Here is a 27615-nt window from a genome sequence, read left to right as displayed (position 1 = left end):
AATGAATCTTCAATTAGGATAAGTATCTGTGAAAGCTTTAGTCGAGCTTTTATTGGTCAGGACAGATCAGAGAGAAAGCAGGCCACAGAAAACACAAGTAGAGATGCAGCTGTTCTGTGCACCATGACTCTACAAAATGCTTGATTTCAGTCAACATTATGTTCTTTATTTATGTCCATTAGCTCAGACAAACAGGAGCCAACTACACCCAGCCCCACCCTGAATCCGCACAATGAGTACAGTACTTTAGTTCCTTTTTGTTATGAGATTCTCTTGTAAGAAAACACACTTGCCTCAGTCTTAAACTTTCACACACATGCTCACACACACACTCACAGTCTAGAGTATCTGACCTCAAGAAATACAAGTTTAACAAAAAAAAAAGAAAAAACATTTAAGCACACATGAATGACTCTGTTGAAAGAAGAAATACGTCCCCACACCGTTTCTGTTTTTATTCGAAACTCAATTAAAAAATCAGCTTCATTCTGAGTTAGGCTTTCCTTTTATTTTCCAATTTACATCAATTAGAGGTGTGACAAAACAAAAAACAAACGAATAGAAAAAAAAAAATAATAAAATTAATTCGAAAAAATGTACATGCCCTCACACACACAGACACAACCCACCCTGGTTGTTTTTGAGCGACTGTCCTCGGAGTCCCACGTTCAGATGTGGGGGTCCCGAGGAGGCCCCCCGAGTAGCCCCATGTCTCCCCTGTCTTAACCCGACTGCACCCCTCCTTCCAGGGTGGAGTGTGAGTGTGTGGTGTGAGGCTAGTGGGAATCAAGGATGGTAGGCAAGGGGGTCGGGGACTCGTAGCACCTTCTGAGGAGAGAGCAACCCAAAACAAAGATGGCCGTTCAGCCGCAGATCCATCTGAAAGCTAATGTTTTGGTCCGCTCAGATTTTGACTCAACTTTTTCACTTTGTTTTTCACCGTGAGGTAGCTTTAAACAATCTGGATCACTACAAGAAAAAAGCAAAATGAATTTTCCTCCAATTTTTCAGAGCTAATCTTTGTTTTCGGATGAGAGCTGGGCCTTCTTCTGATGGGCAGTTAAGGGGTACAGGACATTAAAACATACATCCCAAATGTAAGCTCAGTTTCCAAAAAAAGTGTTGGTGTGCATATAGACACATGTACACACATAATGTGGAAATATATATAAAACCATCTGGTTGTTTATAAACACAGACTTTTACAACAATAGAACCAAGGATTTATGATACACAGTAAAGCTTTTGCTCCTGCTCTCGATGGACAGGCCTGGAGCACCTGGTTGAATTTGCTTACTGAGAATGTTTTATTTTTTCGGTCTACACGAATTCAAAATGCCGTATTTATGTGTCAGGGAGGGAAATAGGGAGGGAGATGGCGTAGGACTGGGACAGAGGTTGTGCGGCTGTTCTGTAGTGGAATGGTGGCTTGTGTTACTTACAAAAGTGAACCCGTCCAGTCCTACCTCAACTCTGCCCACTCAGGTTAGACAATAAATAAGTGACATCAAGTCATGTTTCTGTTCTCCATAACTTGTTTGCTTGGTCCGTCTTCCTCCTGGCTTGGACTCATTCCCGTCAACAGTGGGCCATGGGAAACATGACTGGATCTCAGGAAGCGGGTTGACAGAGAATGCTGGTGTGGTGTACAGATATTGCCGGTGCCCTTCCGTGCTAACATCCAGGGAGTACAACTTGGAGAGCACTTCGTTTTGAGAGAAAAAGTATCAATTTTCTTTTTTAAATTTCCAGTCTTCTTTATTGTGGAAGGGTGTGTAATGTTTCATGGTTGAGTTTGTTCATTTCCTGTGTTTTGGGGGGGTCATTGTGATACTCCACTTTACAAGAAGCAGACTGGGCCTACATCCACTCCGAACTCCTGATCCGCTCCTCCGATGTCCATAGGAGCAATGTCCACGATTGGCAGACGGGAGGTTTTCTGTGTTTTGTACTCGATGACGGTCTTGCCCCACCGGCCAGTGTGTCTCTGTTGGTTGAGAGCAGAGAAATGTGTAACTGCAGCCTCATAATGGCATGACTGAGATTACTTTTTTTTTTTTTTTTTAAATGATGTTTTGCACTTACCTTGCAGTCATCCTCCAACACACTGTAAGTGAAGCGACTGTTGCCTTCAGCACGGATCTCCACATCGTTGGAGCCCTGTAGCAGCAAAGCTTTCTTCAGGTTTCCTGTGGCCTGGTCCATGTAGCCAATGCTGTTTTTGCAGTGATAAGTGAGGCTCTGGGATGCTTCAGTGGACAGAAGTCTCAAGAAAGTCAGCTGGACGTTGGCAGCAGGGCCATCCTGAGCATAGCTGAACTGTGGAGCCAAACAAGTGTAGGAGTTTTCACATTAGTTTTAGCCTTTTCAGGAGCAGTTTGCACACGGAAATATTGATTCATGACGCGTATGTATGCTTACGTGGAACCCTCCATTCATGGTCTCTCCGAACCAGACATGCTTGCGATTATTGCTCGTGCTGGTCCACCAGTTCTTCTTTGGTACTTTGGGGATGCTTGGGTAGACGCAGGTCTCTCCGGTCTCCATGTTACAGAAAACCTTGATGGCATCGGCTGTGCTGCCAATGTTGGGATCAACCCAGTAGTCACCTGGAGAGATGAGGTGTGATGATTGTTTTATAAGGAGAAAAGCCCAGTGATTAGATGCAAGGCTTGGCCTGTTGAATGAATCGGAATCCTGCATCGGATGCTTCTTGACAAAAGAGCCTTTATTTGTATTTGAGCTCAGGTAATGACAAAATAATCCAACTTTCAGTGTTCTCCACTCAGAGAACAATTAGTAAAAGCTAATCTGTTTGACAGCAATAACAGTATGTCTTGGTCAAAAAACTTTCTTGGTATCTTTTTTCATTCCTTTTTGTGTTTCACGTCGCTTTCAGCGGCTGGTCTGACTTTGATGTTTGGTCTACTTACCGCTCTTCCACTCAGGGTGGCACAGTTTGAGGTCTCTGCAGGAGCGAGCAGGGTTCTTCTGGGAGCCGTCAGGGTTGCGCAGGTTCTCAATTTGGATGTTGAGGGACTTGAGTGTGGAATCGACCTCAACGTCATGCTGCCTCAGGGAGCTGGAGGCCTCATCGGCCCTCATGTACCTGAGAGGATCGGGAGACTTCTCAGTCTGACCCAGACCAGCGAAGGCTGACATGTCGATGCCGGGCCCTGGTGGACCGGGAGGACCAGGAGGTCCAGCGTTACCAGGAGGACCCTGAAGAGGAATAAAAGCAGAAAATAAGAACTCGCTGAAATGTGATGGTACAGACCCTTCTGAGTGTGGTATGTGTTATTTTTACATACAGCAGGACCAGTCTCTCCAGAGCGTCCACGAGGTCCAGGGGGTCCGATGGGGCCAGCCTGTCCATTATTTCCATCTTTGCCAGCAGGTCCGACTGGTCCAGGTGGTCCCTACAGAAATGAGTGTCAATCAAAGTGACCGGTTAAAGCTGCTCCATTTACTTATTTGTCATGTTTTGTTCAAAGTAAGAATCTATACTTGTTATGTCTTTAGATCCACATTGAAGTTCTTGATGAAAAGAAAGACAAATGTCATCTCAAGGCACTTCAGTTTCTCTCAAATACTTCAGACCCTTTGTCTCGGTAGCTTATGCATGAAAATGATTTGAGTGGTGACATTTTCCTTCATTTTCCTCATGCACACTGCTCGGCTAATCTAGAATACATATTGAAGCCCATTTGATCTCAGCAGGGGTGGTTTCACATATCTTGGCCCCTTCTGTCTGTCTGACAGACAGTAATTACAAAATGCCTCAGCTGCCCATCTTATCACAGCAGCGGGTAATTAAAACTCGCAGCCTTTCCTGTCCCCATCTTCATCAGGTGATTGGAGAATTACAAAAAGAATAACCTATGCACTTCATTACCATCCCATATCTTTGGCGTTTAAAGCAGCAGGATGAAACTGATTAAATTGGAATTAAGAGTTTCTTTTAACTTTTGCACAGTTTCCTCACCTTAGCACCGCTTGGTCCTGAAGGCCCGGAAGTTCCAGAATCTCCAGCGGGACCCTGTCAGGATGGGGACATCAAAAGATCAGAGGACGGAGATTACAGATGAAAAGTGTCACGACAGGGATTAACTATTTTCACTTACAGGGGGTCCGGGAAGACCCTGCAGACCGGTGAAGCCACGATGACCCTTCTGTCCCCTCTCTCCAGTCTCACCAGACTCTCCCTTGTCACCGCGTGGTCCTTGAGGTCCCTGGAATAAAGGTTTGGCATGTTTTGAAATTCATGGCTGCATATCTATAAAACTTGAACCTTATTCAATCAAAGTAAAAAAACAAATAAAAAACTATCAATGATTTCTCAGTCAGAGATGATGATACTCACAGCCATTCCTCTAGCGCCAGCTGGTCCTGAGGGTCCTGCGGGTCCTTGAGCACCCTGAAGAGTGACATGATGATTGGAGGTGCTTCTTCTTGTCCTTATCAAAAATATGAACTGCAGTCTTTACAGCATGTTGTGCTACTTACAGCCTCTCCTCTGTCTCCCTGCTTGCCAAGAGGTCCGACAGGTCCAGGGGCACCAGGGGAACCGGGAGCTCCAGGGGCGCCTGCGGGTCCGGTGTTACCTCGCTCTCCCTACAAGTGACGATGCTTGATTAACATCAGTTTCTGCTAGAACTTGCAGATCTGGTAAATTTATGTCAAACAGTGGTTTATTTTTTACTGATTTCATGGTTTGTCTGTGCAGTTGAAGTCTCTCACCTTGATTCCAGTAGATCCGTCCCTCCCAGGGGGTCCATCTGATCCAGGGGTTCCCTGAGATACAGAAATATATTTGTCATTTTGTCATATAATGAGTTCATTTGATGGCAGTGTTATTTCAAGTATCATAAATATGGATATTTGGCTGTTGTTGAGCTCTAACCTCTCTGCCCGTCTCTCCAGCAGGTCCAGTAAGTCCAGGTGGCCCAACAGGGCCAGGAGGTCCACGGTCACCAGCAGTACCAGATGATCCCTGCTTACCAGGCTCTCCCTATACAGAAGTGGAATATTGTCTTTAGAATTCAGCAGCTCCTTTGAAATAAAAGGGCCACAATAATCCTTTGATTTTAAATAAGGCAGTTACAGAATAACTGTACACACGTACTGCAACAAGCTAAAGGTATGTCCAATGCACATCTGAGACAAACTGAGACATACAGTTAGGCGACGGCTTGACCAGCTGTGTGAGTTAAAAAAAAATGTTGCGAAGCCTCTTGATTTTCAGGCCTGATCTGATGTCTATTCAATTTTCAAACAGCTAGCATTAAAGCTAAAAAGAACACAAGGCACTTAGACAACAGACAATAGCACTTACAGAAGGTCCAGGGAGACCAGGGAAACCTCTTTCACCACGCTGACCTGGCAAACCAACAATACCACGTGATCCACCCAGACCCTGAGGACCTGAAGGCCCATCAGCACCCTGTAGAGGTGAGACAAAGGCGACTCAGTTGGGAAATGTTCATGTCGAGCTTCACCTAAATGAACTAAACAGAAAATGTGCCCCTTTCTGTCTAAATGAGACTACTAATTGACTCAGGGGGAGTCGAGCTGGAAAATCTTTTTTGCTTTTGCTTGGGAAAGTTCCTGAGTGAACTGACCCAGAAGTATGCAAGTGGTAGCCGTGATAAGACCCGGTCAAACTTTCTTAATGCTAGGAAAATAAGTTGAAATGCTTCCTTTACTGCATTCTTCATCATAGGCAATACTGAACCATCTTTATGGGCATAAGTGCGTTAATTCTGTCCTATAATTCCTGAGACAAAGTGCTTAAGATAAGACATAGGAGCATCCATTGTCTCAGAGCATTGGCCTAGTGACTGATAATGTGTTATTGTGGGGCCAAAGAAATTGAACTTACAGGAGGTCCATCCTCTCCAGGCTCTCCCTTCTCTCCTTGAGCGCCAGCAGGTCCACGCAGCCCAGCATCTCCCTGTCTTCCCGGTGGACCGGCATCACCACGAACACCCTTTGGTCCATCTTTACCGGCAGGGCCAGCGGGACCTCCAGCGCCTGGGTTACCCTGTGATGCAAAAGACAGAGAATTGTAATGTGTAAGAGAAGAAAATATTAATAATTTTACAAACAAGAAAAAAAAAAAAAACTTACAAAATACTCACATTAGGACCAGGAGGTCCAACTCTTCCTGCAGCACCAGGGAAACCTGTGGCACCCTGTCAAGAGAAAAAATAAATAAATTCAGTAAACATAAACATAGCTGCACCGGTTGACCTCAGTGATGCTTTCAAATCTGAACACTAGATGGCACATTTGTGTTATGTTTAAGACCATGGAGTCATATTTAAGAAGGCAGGCACTTCAGGTGCTGCTCATCACTGACACACTGTTGTTGCACTATGCTTGTGTTCGTCGATGCAAAGTGTGAATTATTGTGAGGCTGTATGGAGGCATGTTTGTAGTGACTACTGAAGCTCCGCAGGTGATGAGTTGAGCCAATGAAAGTAACACAGGTGGTGGACAAAGCACATATTAGGACAATGTTTCCTCTTCGGCTGCTCTTAGGTGCCTTTTAAATGAGTTCAACTTTATTATCTTGGAAAATGGGCAACTGAGATATTACAGTTTGCAGTGGCCCAACGCAACCTCTTGAACATCTCATCTCCTTGTGTGTGAGAACTGAATTAAAATAATCAGCATGACTTCCTAAATGTCCACACTTTCACTACTGTGTCATTCAATAAATAGCTCCGGGTGCTAAAGATCTTTTATAGAGATGACATGTTGTCACAGTGGGATATGCACATAAAATCAGTTGTACATTTAGTGCTTAGTGCCAAGTGTTCACAGCTGTGCACTATGTGATGTTGGGAAATATGTAAACTCTACATTTCATCTGAGGAAATTCTTATACATACTGTTCCTGTGCATGATGTAGTATATCTGTTAATCTCCACAATTAACAGGAACTGCGCTGGTGTCAAAGGCATCTCTCAGTGCTCACCGTCTTTGGTAATGTGTTACAAAAATGTTAATTATTCTCCATCTAGCTGGTTGACTTGTTAATTTGATTTACTTTCTATTAAATTGCCGGTCTGGGATCTTTAACTTGGGTTTACATTTTTAGAAGTAATGTCTATCCTTCTAGGCCAAAATGCACCTTGTCATTGGCTCCTTTATTTCCCTTGGTGGTGGTAATGTCATATACCTGATATGCCTTATTACTGAATGCTGGAGCTCATGAAAAATGATAAATCTCTACACATCAAAGTTTGTTGTATACTAAGGTCAGATGGTCTGTTTTGTCCATCGAAAACATTTGGGGAGTTACATTGCTACAGTTGGTCCTGACTGAAGTGGGAAAAATAACCTAAAAACGTATCCTGCATACTCTGCTTTGAATTATTTGGAAAACTACCTGAATCTTAGGGAGCTGGTCTTACTGAATTATCTTGAATGAACTGTAATTGACTTGGAGACAGAAATAAGTTGTTGAGCATGTTTAGACTGATTCATATCCCCCTGTTTGAATTCTTATATTGATGACTTGTGAATATTAGAATGATTTTTTATAGGCCTTATGGTTCTTAATTATCATTCATGTATAAATTGATAAATGCAGTCAATATTACTGTCTGCAACACAGTAAATTGTGCTTCAGCCTGGCACAGGTGTGCTTGCAAGAGATTTTTTTTTACTAAAATGTCATTTAAGTATCGTTTCCCTCATGGGAAATCGGTCGATTGATATGGTGTGTAGGAGTTACTCACAGCAGCTCCCTGAGCACCACGTGCTCCTTTAGGTCCAGATACACCAGTAGGCCCCTGAAAAAGAGGAAGAAACAATTAATCATGTCCGTGTCAAATTTCATAGACCCTAAAGCATGCACCATACTCTTGTGCTGTGTTCTGCAATGTCAGAGGATCTGGTTCAAGGGCTTTTTTTTCCTAGGTCAAATACCCACCACAGGTCCAGGAGCTCCAGATGGTCCCTGAGGTCCAGGAGTACCACCCTCTCCCTTCTGTCCGGCCTCACCGAGCTCTCCTTTGGCACCAGGTTGACCATCTGCACCCTGAATATATCAAACAGAGCAGTAATATAAGCAGAATGTCAACTGATAAGAGTTTTAGATATTCAAAATGAACTGAAACGATCATGGTGGCTTTACTTACAGGAGGTCCAGCAAAGCCAGCAGGCCCAGGGGGGCCGACCTCACCACGGTCGCCCTGCAAGAGTGCACAAGAGTAAGTGGGTCAACACGAGCTTGGCTTGATAGATTTTTATTTTTTTTCATCCGAAATAGATTTTTACGGCTTGTTTAGTTTAGTGAGAAAACTCACAGGGGGAACAGCATCATAATCTATGGAGTTGGGCTATGAGCTAATCCATTTGAGACTTGGTCACACAACCCCAAATCAAAACTTGTGTGACAATAGCAAATTTTCACATAATCATAGACAGTATGTATACATCTTTGAAAAATGAATTAACAGTAAGAAAATATGTATAATCATCTCTCAGTTGGAAGATTTTATTTGATAAGTAGGAGCTCAAATCTTGGAAGTGCCCCATATTGTGCTACTTTTGATACTTACAGGAGCACCACGGACACCAGGAGCACCGCTAGGGCCAGAAGGTCCAGTCTCACCCTGCATAAAACAGAAACTGTTAGTAAAAAGTCGTTCAATGACTAACATACATATTCATTTTGAGGTGAACTAGATCCTGCTTCATCCCTTTACCTGTCCAAAGGGTAACACTATTATTCTTACCTTGGCACCGTTGGGTCCAGCTGGGCCAGGTGGGCCGATGGGACCAGTCAAACCCTGAGAAAAGAGAAGAGCACGGATGGAGAGATAAGAGGAACCACGATAAAGGTAGAACTAAATAAAAGAAGAGACCAAGGATTTATTTTTAACTCACTCTAGAACCGTCCTTTCCAGAAGCACCCTCAGGCCCCTTCTGTCCATTATCCCCCTGTTGGACAAAAAAAGGACAGTTGGTTTAATAATAAACTTGACATAAATTTTTTTTTATTATTTCTGCGATACTAGACACCACAACTGTAAGCTACCCCTTCACTCATGAAGTGATCCATGATGTCAAAATATACTACAGTAAGTCTGTAATACTGGCTTCTGTCACAATCTGTTACTTACTCTGTCTCCCTTGGGTCCCGGGATGCCACCGGCTCCTCTCTCTCCAGGCATACCCTGCAGGCCTGGGGGGCCCTGGGATCCAAGAGCACCAGATGGTCCAATTGCTCCCTGACAGAAAACAAAGTAGCCAGGATTAATTGTTGTTGGTACAAGTTCAAATTCTATATGAATATTTTCAAGTGATTATTTCTTCTTAATTCATGTCGAGGATTAAGTAACATTTTTGGGGACGCTTGATTGCTCACTACCTAGATAATACCTTCACGTTTGCTCAGAAGATGTTGAGCCATTTTACCATTTAAGCTCAACAACTGTCAATGCAAGGAAACAGCTACCTGATTGTGTTCCAGGGTAAACAAATCTGCCCAAAAGTAAATCTAAAAGTATATCTCTAAACTGTTTCTTTGATCTGATGAAAATCAAAGTGTTAAAAGTGGTTTAATTTAGACTGAGATTAATCACTTCTTGGCAGTGTCTGTCACTTCTGGAATTACTGTGAGGTAACATATTGCCCTTGGCCCAGAAATTACGATAAAATCGTAGGGAATCTTAACCAAATTAGAGGGAGAATCATTAATTCACTGCTGGGTTTAGCTTCTTAGCTGCACAATATAGAATAGTTATGGATTCACAGCCACAAACCTACAAAAACAGACACATTTTTTCATCTGTACATGAATTCATAAAACTCCACTATTGGAGCTATTGTTGCATGTCTAACGCAGCATAAGGACATTAGCCTGCATGAGGGGTGGTAAAGATTGCTAAAGAGTCATCTACTGACCTTAGGCCCATCAGTTCCAGGTGTTCCAGGAAGGCCACGGGGCCCCTGAAGACCTTGGGCTCCAGCACCACCTCTCTCACCAGGGAAACCACGCTCACCCTGTTGGTGTACAAAAAGACAGATTCAATAAGAGAAACAAGAAATTACAATGGCAAATGCCCATAAATGACGTAACTGAGTGTGTGTAGTTTGCTTTGCATTGACTGTAAATCAGAACATGGAAACTCACTCTGGGTCCAACAGCACCAGGAACTCCACCCTCTCCAGGAACACCCTGCAGAGAGGCACACAAGTTATGACAGTTCACAAGAGAAATGGTATAGTTGTAGCAGATACGTCATATAAATCACAAAATGTGATTATCATAATAGCACAGAACCAGGTCTCAAGATTAAGATTGATGATTTTGTGCTTCACAGACTGTAGGGGATTAGCATTTAGCATTAGCATTTATGTATTTAAGTAGCTTGTTACTGCTTCTGGAAAAAAAAGCAAGAAGTGAGTGTTGAGTATTACTGTCACGTACAGCAAGAGAATTATACTAGACTTATGCCTGAATGAATATGCTGCAGTTATCTTTGACATTGTATACGATAATTAGCATTTAGCATTTTACACCAGAGGCTGTTTAGCTTGTTTTCAACTCCCCTCACTAGATTTCTGGCCTTTTGCCACCGCACATCTCCGCAATGTCTAACCATGTTTTATTAATTCACCAGAAATTTAAGGTCTTTCATCAAGTATGTAGGTCTTCGTGTATTTACTTCTGGACACCTTTGTGTCCAAAGTGTTAAAGGGGTTTCTGGACAAAGACTGAAGCACAGAAGCACAGATGCAGCGACTTTGGGCAGAATGACAGCTCACCTGGTCTCCAGGTTTTCCAGCCTCTCCTGGGGAACCAGTTGGTCCAGGCAAACCCTGTCAAACAACAACACAAGTTAGTGAAATCATATCAATACATACAGACTGGATTTTTTCCTAAATGTCTGCAATTTTCCAAAACACGCGATTTTTAAGTGACTGCCTGTCAGGAATCCAAGAATTCTATTGTATCTTGAATAAATGCTGACATCAATAACTGCTTATCAAGCTTTGAATTTTAGATAACTATTATTTATGTTTTAGTTTAATGATTGCGGTTTTAGGGGTTTAGTGGAAATAAACTTACCTGGAAGCCAGAAGGTCCAGGCTGTCCTTGCTCTCCTCTCTCTCCAGCGGGTCCCTAAGTTGATAGATGCAAACATACAAGATCAGTCAAGTAGACTGTCAGCGTACTATAAGACTTATATCACAAGATAGAATTTCACTGAAATACTCACAGCAGGGCCAGGAGGTCCACCAGCACCAGTCTCACCATCTTTTCCAGACAGACCCTGTTCACAGAGAAGTATTTAAACTATAAAAACCATCTGGACACAAAACGGTAATAATCAATTTGTGATCTGCAAGAGGGTGAAATGTAAATGATGAACATGTACTCACTCTCAGACCAGGACGGCCCACAAGCCCCTTCTCTCCAGACTTTCCAGGTTCACCCTGTTGCAAAGGAATTCTCTTTAGCTTCAGTGTGCCACAACTTTAACAACAGTCATGTCATTTCTGCACAATGTTCTCAATCTACTGTTAAAAACCCTCACACACATACATTGGCTCCCTTTGGTCCAGGGAATCCCATAACTCCGGGCTGTCCACGCGCTCCCTGAGGACCAGGTGGGCCAGGGCGACCATCCTCACCAGAGGCGCCCTGTCAAAGACACAAATTCACACAAATCAGCAAGGGACCCTGAGACAGCAGGCATCAATCTGGGTGATGAATCATGTAAATTATCCTCCGAATCATATTTACACTACTGTTTATGAAGATTCTATACCAAAGGAATATCATACAAGTATAAGTTTTGTACTGTAGGTTGATTATCACTTTTCTGTCTGGAAGGACAGTGTAAACTGTCCTGTTTCAGCTATATGGATTCTATGAAATTGAGAATTGAAACTAAAGCTAGCTCATGGTTTTTCTAAAATGCTTTTTTTTTATGTCAACAGTGCCTCCAGGGTAATGTGTTTTTGGATGAGTTAGCTGCTCTGGTTTTTGATTTGAAAGACTCGAATCATGGGGATTAAAGCTGTAATCCACACATATCTCATTTTACAATTTCTATAATTCATCTAAAAATGTCATTAACATTGAGGCTTGGTATATCATGACAAATGTAGTGAATATTTTACTCACAGAAGGTCCAACTTTGCCTTGAGGACCAGCATCTCCAGGACGACCAGTAAGACCCTGTGAAAGGAGCACACGCATTAAAGCTCACCATCGATTTAAAAAGTGGGACAAATGTTGACAGCACGCAAAAATGAAGTCTCATCCTTTCAAACCAGCCTCACTAAATCTAGAGAACTACAAGAGAGCAACACTTCCGGACTGGTTCTAGACTGTTAAAAAAAAAGGTGAAAGACTTACTCTTGCTCCAGGGAGGCCAGATTCTCCTGTGCGCCCAGGATCTCCAGTAGCACCTTTAGGCCCAGCAGCACCCGGGACACCACGGTCACCGGGAGCCCCCTGAAGGAGATACGACAAAAAAAAATTACATTTGTTCTACTACAATCAGCTGTAGTAATATGTAGTGCTGCACAGTTTTTGCAATAGAAAAGGTCATTCATTCCATGGTGTCAGAGACCTGAAATCAGTTCTGACTGTTTTAGAAATATCAGTTTAGGGAAGACCCACCTTAGCGCCAGCCAGACCATCCTGACCAGGGAAACCACGGTTACCCGGAGCTCCCTAGAAACAATCACAGAAAAGAAAAATATTTTTGATTAGACTGTGCATTAGCCGATGTGAGCTATGTTAATGCCAGATGTTAGTGTTAGTGACAGATGACATATAATGCTCATCCCAGTTGCTTACTCTCTCTCCTGGAGGTCCAAGTGGTCCAGCAGCTCCAGGCTCTCCCCTTGCACCCCTCTTTCCTTCCTCTCCAGCAGGGCCAGGGGCACCTTGAGGACCAGCAGAGCCCTGGTAATAATGAAATATTTCAGTAAATGTACATATATTCTCAGAGGTCTCTTTGAGTTTATTGCATTTGTAGTCAAAACATCTTTTGAATTGAGTTCAAAACTCACAAGCTCTCCCTTTGGTCCAGCTTCACCTTTGAATCCAGGAAGTCCAGGATCCCCCTAAACATGGAAACACAATGAAGACAGTCACAACAGTAAATTATCACAACTCAGGCACGTACGAATGCTTCATGTTGTTTCAGATTATCCCCAACTGACTTACAGACTGTCCTTTGGGCCCCAGAGGTCCTGTTGCTCCCTGTGGTCCAGGTGGGCCACGGGGACCTGGGAATCCAGGAGCACCAGCAATACCAGGACCACCCTTCAAGGGGAAAGAGACAATGACATATTAAAGTAAAAAATAAGATAAATTCTACATATTATAAAGTGATGTAAGACAACCAAAGAGTCAAAAACCATTAGGAACTTACAGCAGAGCCTTTGGCTCCAGGAATACCATCAGTACCGGGGTTACCCTGTGCAGACACAGAAAAAGAAGCATCAATATAAATGGATATGGAGTAAAACTGTGAAGTTCAATGGTGAATTCAAAGTCTGGATAATGAAAACAAGTAATGACAAACCGATGCTCCAGCTGGTCCAGGAGATCCTGGTGTACCCGCCTCTCCGCGGGGTCCCTGTGCTCCTTCAGCTCCACGGGCACCAGTAGGGCCAGCCTCTCCCTGACAGGAGACAAAAGATTGATCATTTACCGAAACAAGAACCAAGATATTCAGCGTCAAATGAATGTAGAATTTGTGCCACCATATCACGGAGATGAAAGCTATTGTCCCCAACATCAAACTAAGACACGTAAATCACTGTAATATAGGACTTATGGATTGCAGATCTGTCTAAGTTACATACGTTTTTTTTTAAACTGAGGTAGTCAGCTAAATTCTAAAATTACAGATTTACAGAGTAGTTTGCAAAACATCCCACTGAAATGGAAAACAGTGGGAACAACAAAAAGACAAGGAGCAGATATAATCATAAAAAACAACATGTTTTAATTGCAAGAAACAAGACTGAAAAAAAAAAAAAGCCACCAACTGACGAAAGCTGTACAAACCTTGGATCCTGGGGATCCTGGGAAACCGGGAGCTCCAGCAGGACCAACTGGTCCCTGTGGAAAGAACAAAAATGTTCAGATTAGACTTCATCTAAGGTGTCACCATCATTTCGTTGCTGTTGTGTTGAGGGTAACGGAATTCAAAAAGAAAGATACTAAATGGTGATACATACAGGTGGACCAGCAGGACCAGGTAAGCCATCATTTCCACGAGCACCCTGAAGAGGGCAAAGACAGAATAGTTAGTTTTATGCATCATAATGAGAAGTCCTTCTAATGGAGTCAAACTTGCAAGAGCGGCAGACTGGAAATATATATCTGCTCTTTGCTTGAGGCAGGTAAGAGGTGGTTACTCACTGCAGCTCCCGCAGCTCCAGAACGTCCTCTCTCACCAGGCAGGCCACGTGGGCCCTACGACAGAAGACACAGTTGTCATTTGAATCCAAATACTCGAGCATTTTACTTATACAACAACTAAGAAAAAGCAGGAGAAAAAGACAAAGAAACTGCAGTTTTTCACAGTTTTACACAACGACTCAGAATAATGTGGCAGAGCAGATAAAGCAGAGAAGCCTCACCATGGGTCCAGGGGCACCATTCTCTCCAGCAGCACCACCCTCACCCTGACAGGAGGAGAGATCATTCAAATTGGAAGTTGTGAGCAAGAACCAGTAAATAAACGATGAAATTCTGAATTTCCTTCCTTTGCTTTTTGAATTAAAGGGATATCACCACTGGTGAATGTACCTTGGCTCCCGCAGCACCGGTCTCTCCCTTTGCTCCATCCAGACCAGGATGACCCTACAAGAGACAAAACAAGACACATCAGTACAGCTTGGGCAGCTGCAGCTCTGTGACTGTGATTGATCAGACGTTTTCCTGCATCTCCCATCAAGCATCAAGGGTCCTATACTTACTCTGTGTCCTTTAATTCCAGGAAGTCCAGGAGTTCCAGGGAATCCACGAGCTCCCTGAAATAAAAAAAAAACAACATAGTCGTATTTCTTTTATTCACCATTATCTTCAAGTCGCTTTTGAAGTTGGGGTAGTTCTGTGGGTAAGAATATGAAAAATGAAATGATCAAAAACTGAATGATTAGGATTTCCTCACCTGAGGCCCAGCAGGTCCACGCTCACCAGATTTGCCAGGTTTGCCAGCTTCACCCTACACACAAACAGGAAGTGCGAAGATTAGTCATTGAAGGAGTTAAGCTGCACTGCACCCCACAGTTAGGTTCCTGTGTATATGCCGTCTATGTTTTGTGAGGTCATCAGCACTGTTAGACGTAGACAGCGCCCTCTGGTGGTGTGAAGAGTTTGTAACGACAAACCCATGAAAGGTTGTGAAACTGGGGCAAAACTGATCAACTGACGTATCAGCTGGAAATAAAAGTCAGGAAATAAATTAGAATAATTCTTTTTTTCTTTCTTTTTTTAAATTTAGGCCATTTTTGAAAGTAAAAGATCAAAAATAAATCTTTTACTTTCAAAAATGGGGTTTGGTCATGGAACTTGGCTTGATTTTGAAGTGTTATTTTCTTGTTTAGAGGAAGCCTCGATACTTACATCACTTCCTGGTTTTCCGGAAGGTCCAGGTGGTCCACGAGGTCCCATTGATCCCTATCACACAGCAAAGTAAAACAAAGCATTGATAACGCTTCTCTGCATGAACCACATAAAGACAATTAGAAAGGCTTATATGATGCAAAATGTAGCTCTCCCTCAGTTACACAACGTGTTTGAATTTGTATATTCACTGAGTGGTAGATGAACTTAAAATTAAGTCATGTTATTATTCATAATCAGCAAAGTCTGTGCTTTTCCTAAGTATTTCACCAGACGTGACAGACTAAAGTCAGTCTGGGAGATACACAGAGGACCTTTGGTATTGATGCTAATACTTACAGCTGGACCGGGCTCTCCAGTCTCACCAGGTGAACCTTGGAAACCCTGTGGCCCCTGTTGTTGTAAATGGCAAAGCAAAACATTAGGAATTTGTTTATTTACATCATGTCAATATGCTCAGTATTGATCTCCACATTAGCTGTTTTATTGTGAATACAAATCCCTTGATGAGTTAGCGCTGTAATGTAGGTACTTACAGGAGCTCCACTAGGTCCAGGAGGACCACGGGGACCCATAGGACCCTGCAATGACACAAGACGTACAATGTCAAGCTGACATCATTGTAATTTGCTTTTCTTTAATAGGATTTTGTGGAAAATCAGTGAATTTATCATAGATAAGATGATTCAATGTTAATTATCGGGAACAATTTAGAGTACAGTGGAATATTTTAAACCCTTACTTCATTTTGATCTAAAAAAACTGAAAATATCTCCAGGGTTTTAAAGCATTTTCAAAATCATATTCTCAGGATGTTTACTGTATAATCCCTTATGAGGCCTGATATAACTCCTAGCAATCATTTAAATGACACTCCAACATATTCCTTTTGTAATTATTGTTTTATTACATGCTCCAATTCAGTGGTTGGCTCAGATTAAATCTGTATTGGGTTGAAATTGCTGAGCCACAAGGTGGCAGCGCCGCCTCCATCTTTGTGAGGCATAACTTATTCTTCACTGTTCATTTTCAGCAGCATGACCAGCTGAATGTGAGTCATGATGTTTTGTCTCCTTGGCAGATTAAGTGTCTTTACCGTGACATAAGTACGCCAACAGAAAAGCTGGGCTGTAGGATGTACTACTTACCATTGGTCCCTGCATCACACCCATCTGAGCACCTCCTGCCTTCTCATCAAAACCTCCAGCCATCTGAGCGGCAAAGTTCTGTGATCACACAAATCATATAAAGACCAAAAATCAGTTTTGGGACATTTATCTGACTTTTTTAGAGTAGCCTCAAAGACAGATTTGAACGTTGCTTCATTAGCATGACAGAGGATGCACCTGGAAAAATGTGCACCTGCTCCTTGTAGCTATCACGTTTCTATTAACAAGTGTTCCTTCCTTCAGAAAGCACGACACAGTTCTGTGCTGTTGGATCAAGTTAAGTGCAGACAGTATTTTTTATCAGGAGTTTAACTTTTCTTGTATTTCACCAACAGAAGGAAGGATGGTGATATCAATTATACTATCTTCAATTAACTTATCTCAATCCAGCTACACGCCTGTTCTCCCTGTTTATCACAGCAAGGTGGTGCGACATGAAGCTAACACTGAGTTTAATCTGAGGGAATGGTTCTGTGTCTCTAGGCTTACCCCTCCGAGCCCTGGTGGTCCAGGTGGACCGGGGGGTCCAGGGTTTCCGGGGGTGCCGGGCTCACCATCTCTTCCTCCAGGTCCAATATTTCCCTGGGGAAAAGAGAGAGGGGTGTTTTCTCCAAGTCGCAGGGAGTATCAGACATGATTTCAGATAATAAATGCCAACTGTGGCACACACGACTGCAGGACAAGCCCTCCCCATGTGACGCGATTTAACTGCTGTCCATGGCTCTGTGCTAACTAGTAAGTACCTTGTGTTAACTAAGCATTTTGGATTACACACTCACTGTGTCTTCTCTTACCTTATCACCTTTAGCACCAGCTTCTCCTCGTGGTCCCTGCTCGCCTGAGGGGCCCTGCAAAAACAAATATGTGTCTGAGCAATATTCAAATTATCATCGAGCCAAAGTCATGCTTTTATGCTGCAACAATCTTATAACACGTTTTGAGTTTGGAAAGGGATTGAACAAAATAATCCAAAAAAAAAAGACTTTACCATAGGGCCTGGTGGTCCTTCAGGTCCTACAACCTGCACAAAGATAGAAAAATGGTTACAGACAAGTCTTTATAAGCATCTTTCATACTCAGTCAGTCATTTTGTACTTCTTGTACAGGAGAACATTCCAACTTTTTGGGTGGAAATCAAACTAAATCTGAAGAGAATCTGATTTGACAAGACCTGTTTTTTTCTGAAAACATCACCTCCACCTAACCTCTGATTTGGCTGGCTTTTTTCACCTGAAGTGCACTTGCACCGAAATTGCTGAGAAGATCTAAGAGGATTTGATTGGGTTCATTATGTCCCTGGAATGCAGGTTTTTTTCCCCTCATTTCAGAGAGCCTGAAATGTTTCAGTTAGTCTCTGATCAGTGAGAAACCTCTTAAAGAAGTGGCTTTAGAAATCAAGCTGAAATAGAAATGCTGACAAGTGCGTCCTTTGTGTAGGTGCTCACTGTGGGCATGAATGATAAGAATGTAGTAAAGCTACAGGAAAAAAAAAGTTTGTTCAGTTGATAGTTCTCCATGTCCAGTGTTTTAAGTACAAGTCACTATCATGTACTGATGAGGATCTATACTTACATTTGCAATGTCTCCTGGTTCTCCTTTCTGACCCTGCTTTTTGAATTATAAGATAGATTAGTTCTTTGACATGAAGTCGAAAAAGGTTTTGCCGTTCGGCGTCATCATTCTTTGTGCACATGAATATCGCCCATTGCCTCACCTTAGCACCGAATGTCTCTGAGGTTGCAGATGGATTGATGAGGGAAAAGGAAGAAGAACATCATTAAAGGGGAAATTTTGCAGGAAAACATTTCAGACTCATAACTGATTTGAAACTTCTTTGATATGATTCTTGGGAAAAGAGACCTGCAAGCAAATATAAGGATGCTACAGAGATCAAATACCACTCACCAAACCCAAAGGCAAAGAACCCATCCAGATTATATTATTGATGCAAGAGAAGAAGCAGAAGCAAGCATTGGAAAAGAGATGATAGTTTAGTCAATCTAATCATTAATGTTAAATGTGAGAGTAATGTCTTGTGAGCTTGTTGTAGATAAAGCAACAAGTGCAGATGCTCTGTCTTCGCTTTGCTATCTAACATTGCTATCAAAAATGATTTAGTTTGAATTAGTGCAACCAAAATTGAAGTTACCTTTTTACTTTTGCCTCTTATCTGTAAGGCATTTAAAGGTTTATAATTTCACCTGCACCTTTTGCCTCTTGAGCTGTTGAGTTATTTATGGCTTTGTTTCACTGTGTGACTGTATGAAATATGTCATAGAAAAGACCCATTGCTAAGATGTAAGAAAAATAATTTTGATCAATTTGAGATCTTATTCCTGTCCCTCTTATTTATATACATCATTCTTAATAACTGTGTATTTGATTAGGTGATAGCCAAACTTTAATTGTCATGTAAGACACAACAGGAACACAGTAACTCATGACAAGAACTTGAAACTTTGAGAATAGACTTTGAAAGACTTTAAGAAAACAATATGACTTTGTAGAAAACCTCCAAATGGGTCACATTAATCACTGAGTAATGGTTTAGTTAAAGCTTATAGTTTTTTGTTAATTTAAGCAGAAGTGTGTTGGCTGCTTTAAGAGGAGAGGACTAGACAGCACATCCCAGGATCCAAATCCCACATGTTCATTGGGAGCGTTGCAATCCTGATGATGTTTCTTATCTAGTCTCCATCATTAACATTTAGAGAGTCACTTTGGAATAGGGAACACCGGGTGGATAATAAATAAAACGCCACAAATACCAAATCATGAAACTACAATTAGAGGAGCCAAAGCTATTAAAACTGCAGCTGACACTCTAATCAGTGACTTATCCAGGCCTGATCAGATGTAATGTTTGGATCCAGTGGCAGTTCCCCATTCCCCAGTTAGCCAGGAGTGATATGAATGCAAGCATAAAGAGTAATTTATTTATAGGTGTTTGAATAAATAAATTACAACCAATGGGTTCACTGGCATCAGCAGCGCAGATGGGACAGCACTCTCCAGATGGGATGATAAGGTTGGCGCACTCTTTGATCTCCTCGCAGATTATCTCATCACACAGAACCGATCCGATGTCACACACACAGATACGGCACGGCTCTGGCTTCCACACATCCTTATCATTATACTGCTGCTCATCCTGGATGCAGCCACCTGCCTCCTCTGTGGTGACCAGCAGGGGGCGCGAGACAGATGGACGGGGGAGAATGGGAGCGATGGGCGAAGAGAAAGGTTGGTTCAAGGGAGAATTAGACATGGAAAGGTAAAGGGATTAATACAAAGGGATGAGTTTGTAAAGCGTATGTTGTTGATGTGAGAGAAGGAAGTGGGGATAAAGGGATGTTTAGGGTCCAAGGGAGAAAGGTAAGGACGTGGGAGGAGTCACAAGGGAGAAGGTAGGGTTAGCAAATACAGGGGAGGGGCGTAGAGGGAAGAAGCAGAAAGAAGTTATGTTGTATAGAATAACACAACAACAATAAGCTGTGCATAAAAAAGATTGTTGTTCAAATTGACAAACAACATGACGTGCATGAGTGAGTGAGATCATCTTTTTTTCATAGTTGTGGAGTTAGATCACTTTGATGTTGATGATCAGCTGCTGGTTTGATCCAGAAATACACCGTTTCTAGGGCAGCACATCTATGAATTGTAAATCCTAAATATAATCAATGAGGCGGGGAAAAAAATGCCCTAAGTTATCATAAGGAGAACTTTATAGCCGCACAAAATGTAATGTCAACACAAGCCACAATAAGCAGTTGTGTTTGAAGCCCTAACCGAGGTATTTCACAGAGTCGGCTGAGTGTACTTAACCTGCAGACCTGCTCTGCTGCTTGTATGAATGAACCTCTCTTATAGGGACACTGTGCCCAATTGACAAGCTGCTGCTGTAAGTAAACAGAGGGTCCCTCTAAATTTATCCATCTGGATCCCATAGCTGTGTTAAGCGCCAGTGCAAACACATTGAGGAAGTAAGAATGGGTGATTTGTTTCATGTATACAGTTCAAGCCTGGGCCTGACTGCAACTATTATTTTCAAGAATATTTGTGAGGGGGATACTTAGTATATATGTGCTGCAAAGGAAGTTTGGCTACTTGCAAATAAAACTTTTTGCTGAACTGCTATTTCAAGACTTTTGGAATAAAACTATGCTAAAAGTTAATCTGGCTACAATACAACAATATATCCATCATCTGCTGAATGCTTGCTGTGCACACTGTCTTCTGTCTGAGTCCCTTCCTGCTACCCTTTGAGTCTTCAGATTTGGGGTCAAGCACTTTCTCACCTTGTCACTTCAAATTAAGAAAACCCTGGGTGTGGGCAAGCCAAACCCTGTGAACCCCTGGTTTATCTTAAAGTCTTACAAAAACAATTAAACACTTTTCACTTCTCCACAGTGGTAAGTGTCTCTGCTACGTAGGGGGTGAAATATGGCATCAAGAACCTCTGCAATGTTTCTTCTTTCACTGATACCTAGAATTTCAATGCGATCAAACACGGCAGGAGAGGTTGAGCAATGGCACTCAGGTGAGGACAAACCTTGTCCTCCATCACATACAGATGCACCTCGACATTCTTACCCATCCTACAGAGAGAAATTCACAGGCTTCCTTGATGAGACATTTGTTTGTTTGTCCAACATTTACTACTTTGAAAATAACTTGTAATATAAATGGAGCAAGAAAAACTACTACATCCATTCATGTGACATTATGCCACTCAATCTTCTGGAAGTACAGAGGAAGAATAATGAAATAGAGACAAAAATTTGGCAATGCTGGTAAAAGTTTTTGCAAGTAAAAAGGAAAAAAGAAGACTGTGCAACTTACGGTCATCCTCCTCCTGACATCTGACCATGGATAGTAAAACAAGTTGGGATGCTACAAGTAGCAGAACAGTCCTTGAATCCACAAAGCTGAACATGTCTAAATATTAGACATGCAGGAGCTTGGGTGAGAAATGAAGGGATGCCGGAGACCAGGCTCTCAGTGAGGTGATGTTTGAAGTGTGTGTTCCCAGAGACTTATGGCACCATGCAGTCAAACCCTCCAAAAACTAAGTGGAATCCAACGCGGGGCCCCAGCTGGCACTCTGCACCCAGTGCGTCAGGGCAAGCACCGCGATTTTATGTCCACTGTGCCTTGTATGGATCTTCGTATATTCCAAAATGCCAGTCCTTCCCCCTGACCCCCTGTAAGGCTGAAACCTGAACCTACTCCTCCCTCCTCACAATCTAACAGCATGTACACTCCCAGGGATTTCTTTTTCCTTTTTTTTTTCAGAAAAACCTTCCTTCCTCCCTTGACCTGCTTGGCCTGGCCAAGAGATGCATCTTCACTTTCACATTAAAAAGGCATCCACCAGCAGCAGAACACAGATCAAGCTTCGGCTCAACTGCATGCCATTGTGTCACTGAATGAGGAAATCCCAACTTTCAGTGCCATTTTCTGAGTTAAACTGGCATAGCTTACATGTTAACAGGTCAAGTAACGGCTTTCATATGGACAAACCCTAAAACGAAGCACAAATCACAAACGGAACCCTATACACATCCTTTGACTAACCGAGTACTGATCAAACACCGATTATAGTTTTAGTCAAATAAGCGATAGAATATTTTAAGTCAGAATATTTTTTGTAGAAAACCAACCAATCCAGAGTTGTATTTCATTCCTGGTAAAAATCCATATCCATCCATAAGATTCACGAGTAGAGTCTTTGACACAGCACACCTGTTATACAAATGACGGTTTGACTCTAAACTAGATTGATTTGCTTGCTGATGTAAAAATGTTTTATTTATTTATCTATCTAATACGCATATATTGTAACTGCAAAAACTACCACTCTTTATATGCACTTAATAAACAGTTAAGTTTCTTCTTGCAGTTAAACTCTCAGGTTATGGGAACTCAACACTAGGTCAGCAGGATTCTTTGTTCCACTCTAGCTTCTTGGATTAAGGATTAATGTGCAAACATTCGACAACCTTTAAGTGTGGACCAATCAGCAGTTGTGGCACTTTCCCATTACAGTAAAACTGCCTGAGAAGCTTGCCTGTTTGGACAAAGACGTTTAACAAAAAGTTACGAGTTCTAAGTAAAAGACCACTATGGCTTGTATTAGTATGCATTTTCTCTTGAGACAGAATTAAATGTTGTGCAATCTACAGTTAAATGTTAGAGTTGTGCTTTTTATCACTTGCTCACATGCAGTGTATTTGTCCAATCAGTCTGTAATAGGATTTATTTACTTTCAGAGCAATTGTCTCAACAAAATAGCACATATATGCCAAGATTATCTATTGTGAAGCCGAGCCAGAGGCATGAGGAAATGTCTGCGGGATCTTTGTCAAGTATCTCTACAGTAGATAGGCCCAAGTGACCAGTTGGGCTTGAAAATGAGTCTTTTTCACATGAAGATGCACAGTAATTCCAGGGTTATGACCGAGTGTGTCCCGTTCATTCCCAATGCAGGAAAGAAAGATTGAACATCTTACCTCTACCAGCTCTGAGTGGTTTGATAGATTGGAATTACATCCAAGACAAAAGTCCTAAAACGGATTCTTATGTCAGCTCTAACTGCATCACTTAACACCAAGATGCTTCTCCTTTTCTGTCCACTATGTTTTCAATCATCCTATTTCCCTGTGACAATTTAGGCTGATTGTCATTAGTAAGGGTAATACAGCTGCTTCCAAGGAAAACAGTGAGCACACTTGTTGATGTTTTTATTTTTATTTTTGGCATTTCAGAAAAAAAGAGAATAATAAACAGTGATGATACTGACGAGTCCAGACTAAAGCATTTCTGGAATTTACACAGCCAGTTTGCCAGCTGAATCAATAATGATTGTCTTTTACTCGAGTAGTCCACAGTGCCACTCTGCACAAACACTGAAGTACTGTCAGGTCAAATCACTGTTGCTGTGTCACCTAAAAAAAAGATAAAGCCACATTTCTATAGGTGGGAGCATTAACATGGAGGATAAGTGTTCAATTATAGCTGTGTGTATCTATTGGGAAAAACATGACGATTTCAGCATTGTGGTAAAGACAGACAAACCCACTCTAAAAACTCAAATATATGTGAGATAGTGAATAGAAAAGTTCAGATGGCTATGCCATGCTACCAGTGGCAAACCTGGTCATCATTAGAAGTTAAAGAGATAACTGACCCTATCTATAGCATAAAACAAGTGCTGCAAATGTCTATCCTACAAACACAGTGGAGGGCTGCAGTCAACAGTGCAACATTAACACAGCTCTATCTAAAACAATGCTGCAGTAATGCCACTGAATGCTGGTGCCATTTTAGCTGCAGATCTGTGTCAAGGTACAGCAGGAATACTAAGTCCAGTTCAGCTCTGCACGACCTTTTTCTCTGGTGCTCTGACTGTATACTGCCTTCTGCCGTCTTCCAGCACACACAATAGGCCTCTGTGTGCACGGCCCGCGGAATGCTGCGAGATGGCAGGGCAGTGGGATAGCTGCATGGTGAGGATGGGGGTTGGTGGGTGAGGAAGGGTGTGGAAGCTCAGAGGATGAAAAAGGGGAGAAGGGGGAGAGGGGTGGGTTTGAGGGTAGGGGAAGGGGAAGAGATGGCAGTGACGGAAGGAGGGTGGTGATGGAGGGGCTGATCTCTGTACTGTACGGGTGTACAGAGGCTCCAGGGGTCTACAGGGTGTCTAGGTTTCGGCACAGTGACCATATTAGAGGGGTGGCTGCGGGCCTCTGTGCAAACACAAGCCAGTGGCCAGAGGATAGTCAGCACCCACCTGGAGGAGAGTATGAACAGGTCTGTTTGATGAAAGAGTGCTTCACAATGTATCCTGTCCTCATAAAACTGACCATTTCTCATTTGTAGTGCAGTTGTCTCCTTGAGGCTGTAATGCTATATTAAATGCTTGTGAACAAAACTGATTGCTGAATGAAATAATGGTAGAAACACATCTATTTCTTGTCTTACTTTCAGGGCAGAAAATATAGGTTCAGGTGCTGAGACGTGTCTGTGCATTCCAGTTTCTAGGTTTTCAGAGATGGGCTTAATAAAGCAGTTACATGGTAATATAACATGGTAAAGCAAAAGTGCATGTGAGACATGTGAGAAACAGTTGGGACTGTGGCCTATGCAGATATTTTGTTCCACCACTTGCCATGGGATCATGGAGCCAACTGGAGTCAAGAATACAGTCAGCAGTTTTAATGGTGGGACTCATCTTCTGGGAACCATGAATATCCAGAGAGGCAGACATATTTAAAATGGGAATTGTTGTGTCAACAGTCATAGCTGCAGTCGTCATTCCTTTACCCGGATGTATTGTAAGTGAAGCTGAAGAGAATGTGTTCTTATTTATCTTATCTAGCTCTGAATGAAAACGCATTCTCATGTTTGACTGTAACACTTTACTATTCCTTCACTCGGACTTTGTTAGGAAGCGCTAAAGAGAAACACAAAAATGATATTTCATTCTAAAAGGGCAGTAGATTAGGAATATAGGCATTGAATTGGGCTAAATATGATCAAACTGAGGGGAATAAAGATACATGTTAAAAAGTTTTAACATTCATATAGTCAGTATAGTCAGGAGTATTAAGACAAAGGCTGTTCCTTAAACTACTGCATCACAGCCACTTTGCAAATTGCCATTCATAGTATGCACAGGTAAAAGGATACTCAAAATACATTGGGGTTGGTATATTTATCTAGGAAATGAATGCAAGTCCATGTGTGTCGCTATGTGGTGAAGATTAAATTTAGACAAGAGATGGAATTCTGTCCTCCCAGGGAGGCACAGGCATAATGACTCTGATCCTTTAATTTGAGGAATGAGGTAAACGATGCATTAAATCTCTAAAAGTATTTAACAGGCTGTAATAAAAGGCTTTGTTTCTCTGTGTGATATTGTTATTTCATGTCCAATCATTAGCACACAGGGAGTGCAGAAGGTTTGGTGTTTTAATGAAACTAGAAATGGATTAAATTAAGGTGCTTTATGCACTTTAGCTCATAGGTAATATTTGAACCTAAGTACTGTGTATGGCAGCATGAGTAGAATAGGTCCCCACTAGCTTCAGGTTATTTGGAAAAGTGAGCATACATCGATCCTAACAAAATGAACAATAATAATTGGTAAAACAACCAGGACAGGCTAATAATTGGGATGAATAACGTTTTCCATTGCTTCAAATGGCTAAAGAACTAATATATATATGTTATCTAGTTCATTAGACCTAATTATCTTTCAGCTATTCCAAACTGACTTTGAAAGAGGAGTCGTCTTCTCTGGACAGCTCTTTTAAAGCTTTTATATGTCTGCCAATGTCTTCTTTTTTATTTGTAATTTCCAAAATCAAAGTTTCCATTTGATTAATCCAAACGAGTGTTCCTATCACACTTTAACAGTCACTGACCCTTTTCTTTCCTAAAAGGCCCTACATCTGGCTTCTCAGCCAGGGCTTTATCCAGACCTTCAGATTACTGAGCCTGAATCAAAGCACCAGAGCCGGTATGTTTCTTTTCCTGTGTGAGGTGGAGGGGGAAGAGGTTAAGTTTGTGCAGGCTTGGTGAGTGCAGTGAGGGGGGCTTTCTCACACAAGATGGAGGATGAAGGGACAAAGGTGGCATTCATTGGCCCAGGAATGGAAAACATTTTCTCCTGAAAACAGAGAAGCTACAACCGGCAGAGGTAGCGCAGAGAGGCCATGGGTAAGCATGCACACCTTTGGAGAAGTCACATGCCTAGAAATACAGACTAGAGGACTGGAACTTAATGAGGCCTCGTTTATTTGGAAATGGAGATTATATCATGTCACCTTCTGAAGTCTGTACCAAATGTGATATTTCGCAGTCTGCATGAATGAGAAAGACTGTATGTGTAGCGTATGCGCAGCATAACGGAGCGTGGGCGTGGTGGATCATCATCAGGATACTTCAACAACTTCTGAAAGCTCCAAGTTGGCCTTATGAGGCCCACTGTGGCCCTGAGGTACAAAATACAACAATATAAACAAAATCTAAAGGAAAACTTAACAAAACACTGACTTGTCCGAAAACACCCCGACAACAAACACACAACATAATTTCACAAAACACCACAACAGAAATCCTGACATTACAGGAGACACAACACGAAAAGCAAAATCACATTCCAAGAAAACACATAAACACAGCAAAAGAACCCTAAAACATCACAGAGAGAGCAACAGCAAAGCAGAAAGCCAACATTTCAACATTTCAACAATCACAACATGCTAGGAAACACAAACGTCAGAGACATTTTAGAGCACAGTTTAGAAAACACGATTGTTTAGTGATTTGTGTGCGTGAGTGTGTGTTTTGTGCTATAATATTGTGTTCTACACCTCCTGACGAGCATAAGAACAACTCTTTGACTCAGAAAACAGTTAGTATTGACAAAGATAGAAAACCAAAAAATACATTCCCAAAAACACAATGTATTGTGTCAAAGGTGTGATGCATCTCATTGGGCCTGGTAGCAGAGCAGCTGACATCAAAGACAAGAAAACCAGGCCTCAAATTTCCTAACTAAGAAAGTAATATAATGCAGCATTTTTGAAGCACCGGAGGACAAGAGAACCCCCCTGAGAGGAAGGATCTCAGATACATAACTCGGATGTGTCCTCAATGACAAAACTAAGCCAGGGAGCAGGGACTGACCTGAGCAGAGGCTCCTGGTGTGAGTGTGCCACCTAGAGGACAGGATAGTGAGACATCATTGAATCAGTGTGAGAAACTCACCATGGGGTGTCACCATATCACAGCAGTAGACTTCAAGGCTCTTCACTTAAAGCG

General features: G+C 42.1%; 1 protein-coding gene across 3 annotated transcripts; it reads right to left on the bottom strand.

The window, feature by feature from the left end:
* Window positions 1–61: 61 nt before the first annotated feature.
* col2a1a (collagen, type II, alpha 1a) lies at window positions 62–21894 on the bottom strand. 3 transcript variants are annotated; one of them, XM_075474949.1, is made up of 54 exons: window positions 21631–21894; window positions 19756–19962; window positions 18503–18519; window positions 18361–18396; window positions 17777–17809; window positions 17583–17636; window positions 17278–17370; window positions 16768–16845; window positions 16156–16200; window positions 15959–16012; window positions 15620–15673; window positions 15165–15218; window positions 14971–15024; window positions 14801–14854; window positions 14632–14676; window positions 14411–14464; window positions 14227–14271; window positions 14054–14107; window positions 13566–13664; window positions 13413–13457; window positions 13205–13303; window positions 13048–13101; window positions 12833–12940; window positions 12653–12706; window positions 12386–12484; window positions 12152–12205; window positions 11567–11665; window positions 11404–11457; window positions 11241–11294; window positions 11090–11143; window positions 10786–10839; window positions 10151–10195; window positions 9922–10020; window positions 9138–9245; window positions 8902–8955; window positions 8751–8804; window positions 8574–8627; window positions 8151–8204; window positions 7943–8050; window positions 7749–7802; window positions 6141–6194; window positions 5882–6043; window positions 5336–5443; window positions 4904–5011; window positions 4741–4794; window positions 4507–4614; window positions 4364–4417; window positions 4125–4232; window positions 3986–4039; window positions 3312–3419; window positions 2934–3222; window positions 2422–2609; window positions 2086–2319; window positions 62–1987 (listed from the first exon to the last, which is right to left on the bottom strand). In XM_075474949.1, the coding sequence occupies exons 1-54, from the start codon at window positions 21722–21724 to the stop codon at window positions 1841–1843; spliced, it is 4458 nt and encodes a 1485-aa protein (XP_075331064.1). In that variant the 5' UTR covers window positions 21725–21894; the 3' UTR covers window positions 62–1840. The 3 variants fall into 3 exon arrangements, with proteins under 3 accessions (XP_075331064.1, XP_075331066.1, XP_075331067.1); XM_075474951.1 differs by having other exon boundaries at window positions 18361–18393; XM_075474952.1 differs by lacking the exon at window positions 19756–19962 and having other exon boundaries at window positions 18361–18393.
* Between the last annotated feature and the right edge of the window lie 5721 nt (window positions 21895–27615).

Source organism: Odontesthes bonariensis, chromosome 10 (genome assembly GCF_027942865.1).
Source record: "Odontesthes bonariensis isolate fOdoBon6 chromosome 10, fOdoBon6.hap1, whole genome shotgun sequence".
NCBI lineage: Eukaryota > Metazoa > Chordata > Actinopteri > Atheriniformes > Atherinopsidae > Odontesthes > Odontesthes bonariensis.
Note: the sequence above shows the minus strand (reverse complement) of the source record. Positions and strands in the feature narration are given on the sequence as shown.

Bases quoted from the DNA above. Each gene is read 5' to 3' on its own strand.
- col2a1a (XM_075474949.1), bottom strand. From the start codon at position 21,724: ATGTTCAGCTTTGTGGATTCAAGGACTGTTCTGCTACTTGTAGCATCC. The intron at 16,201-16,767 runs GTAAGTAGTACA...GTGTCATTGCAG, and splicing joins GTGTGATGCAGGGACCAATG to GGTCCTATGGGTCCCCGTGG. The intron at 8,051-8,150 runs GTAAGTAAAGCC...TGATATATTCAG, and splicing joins CTGGCTTTGCTGGACCTCCT to GGTGCAGATGGTCAACCTGG.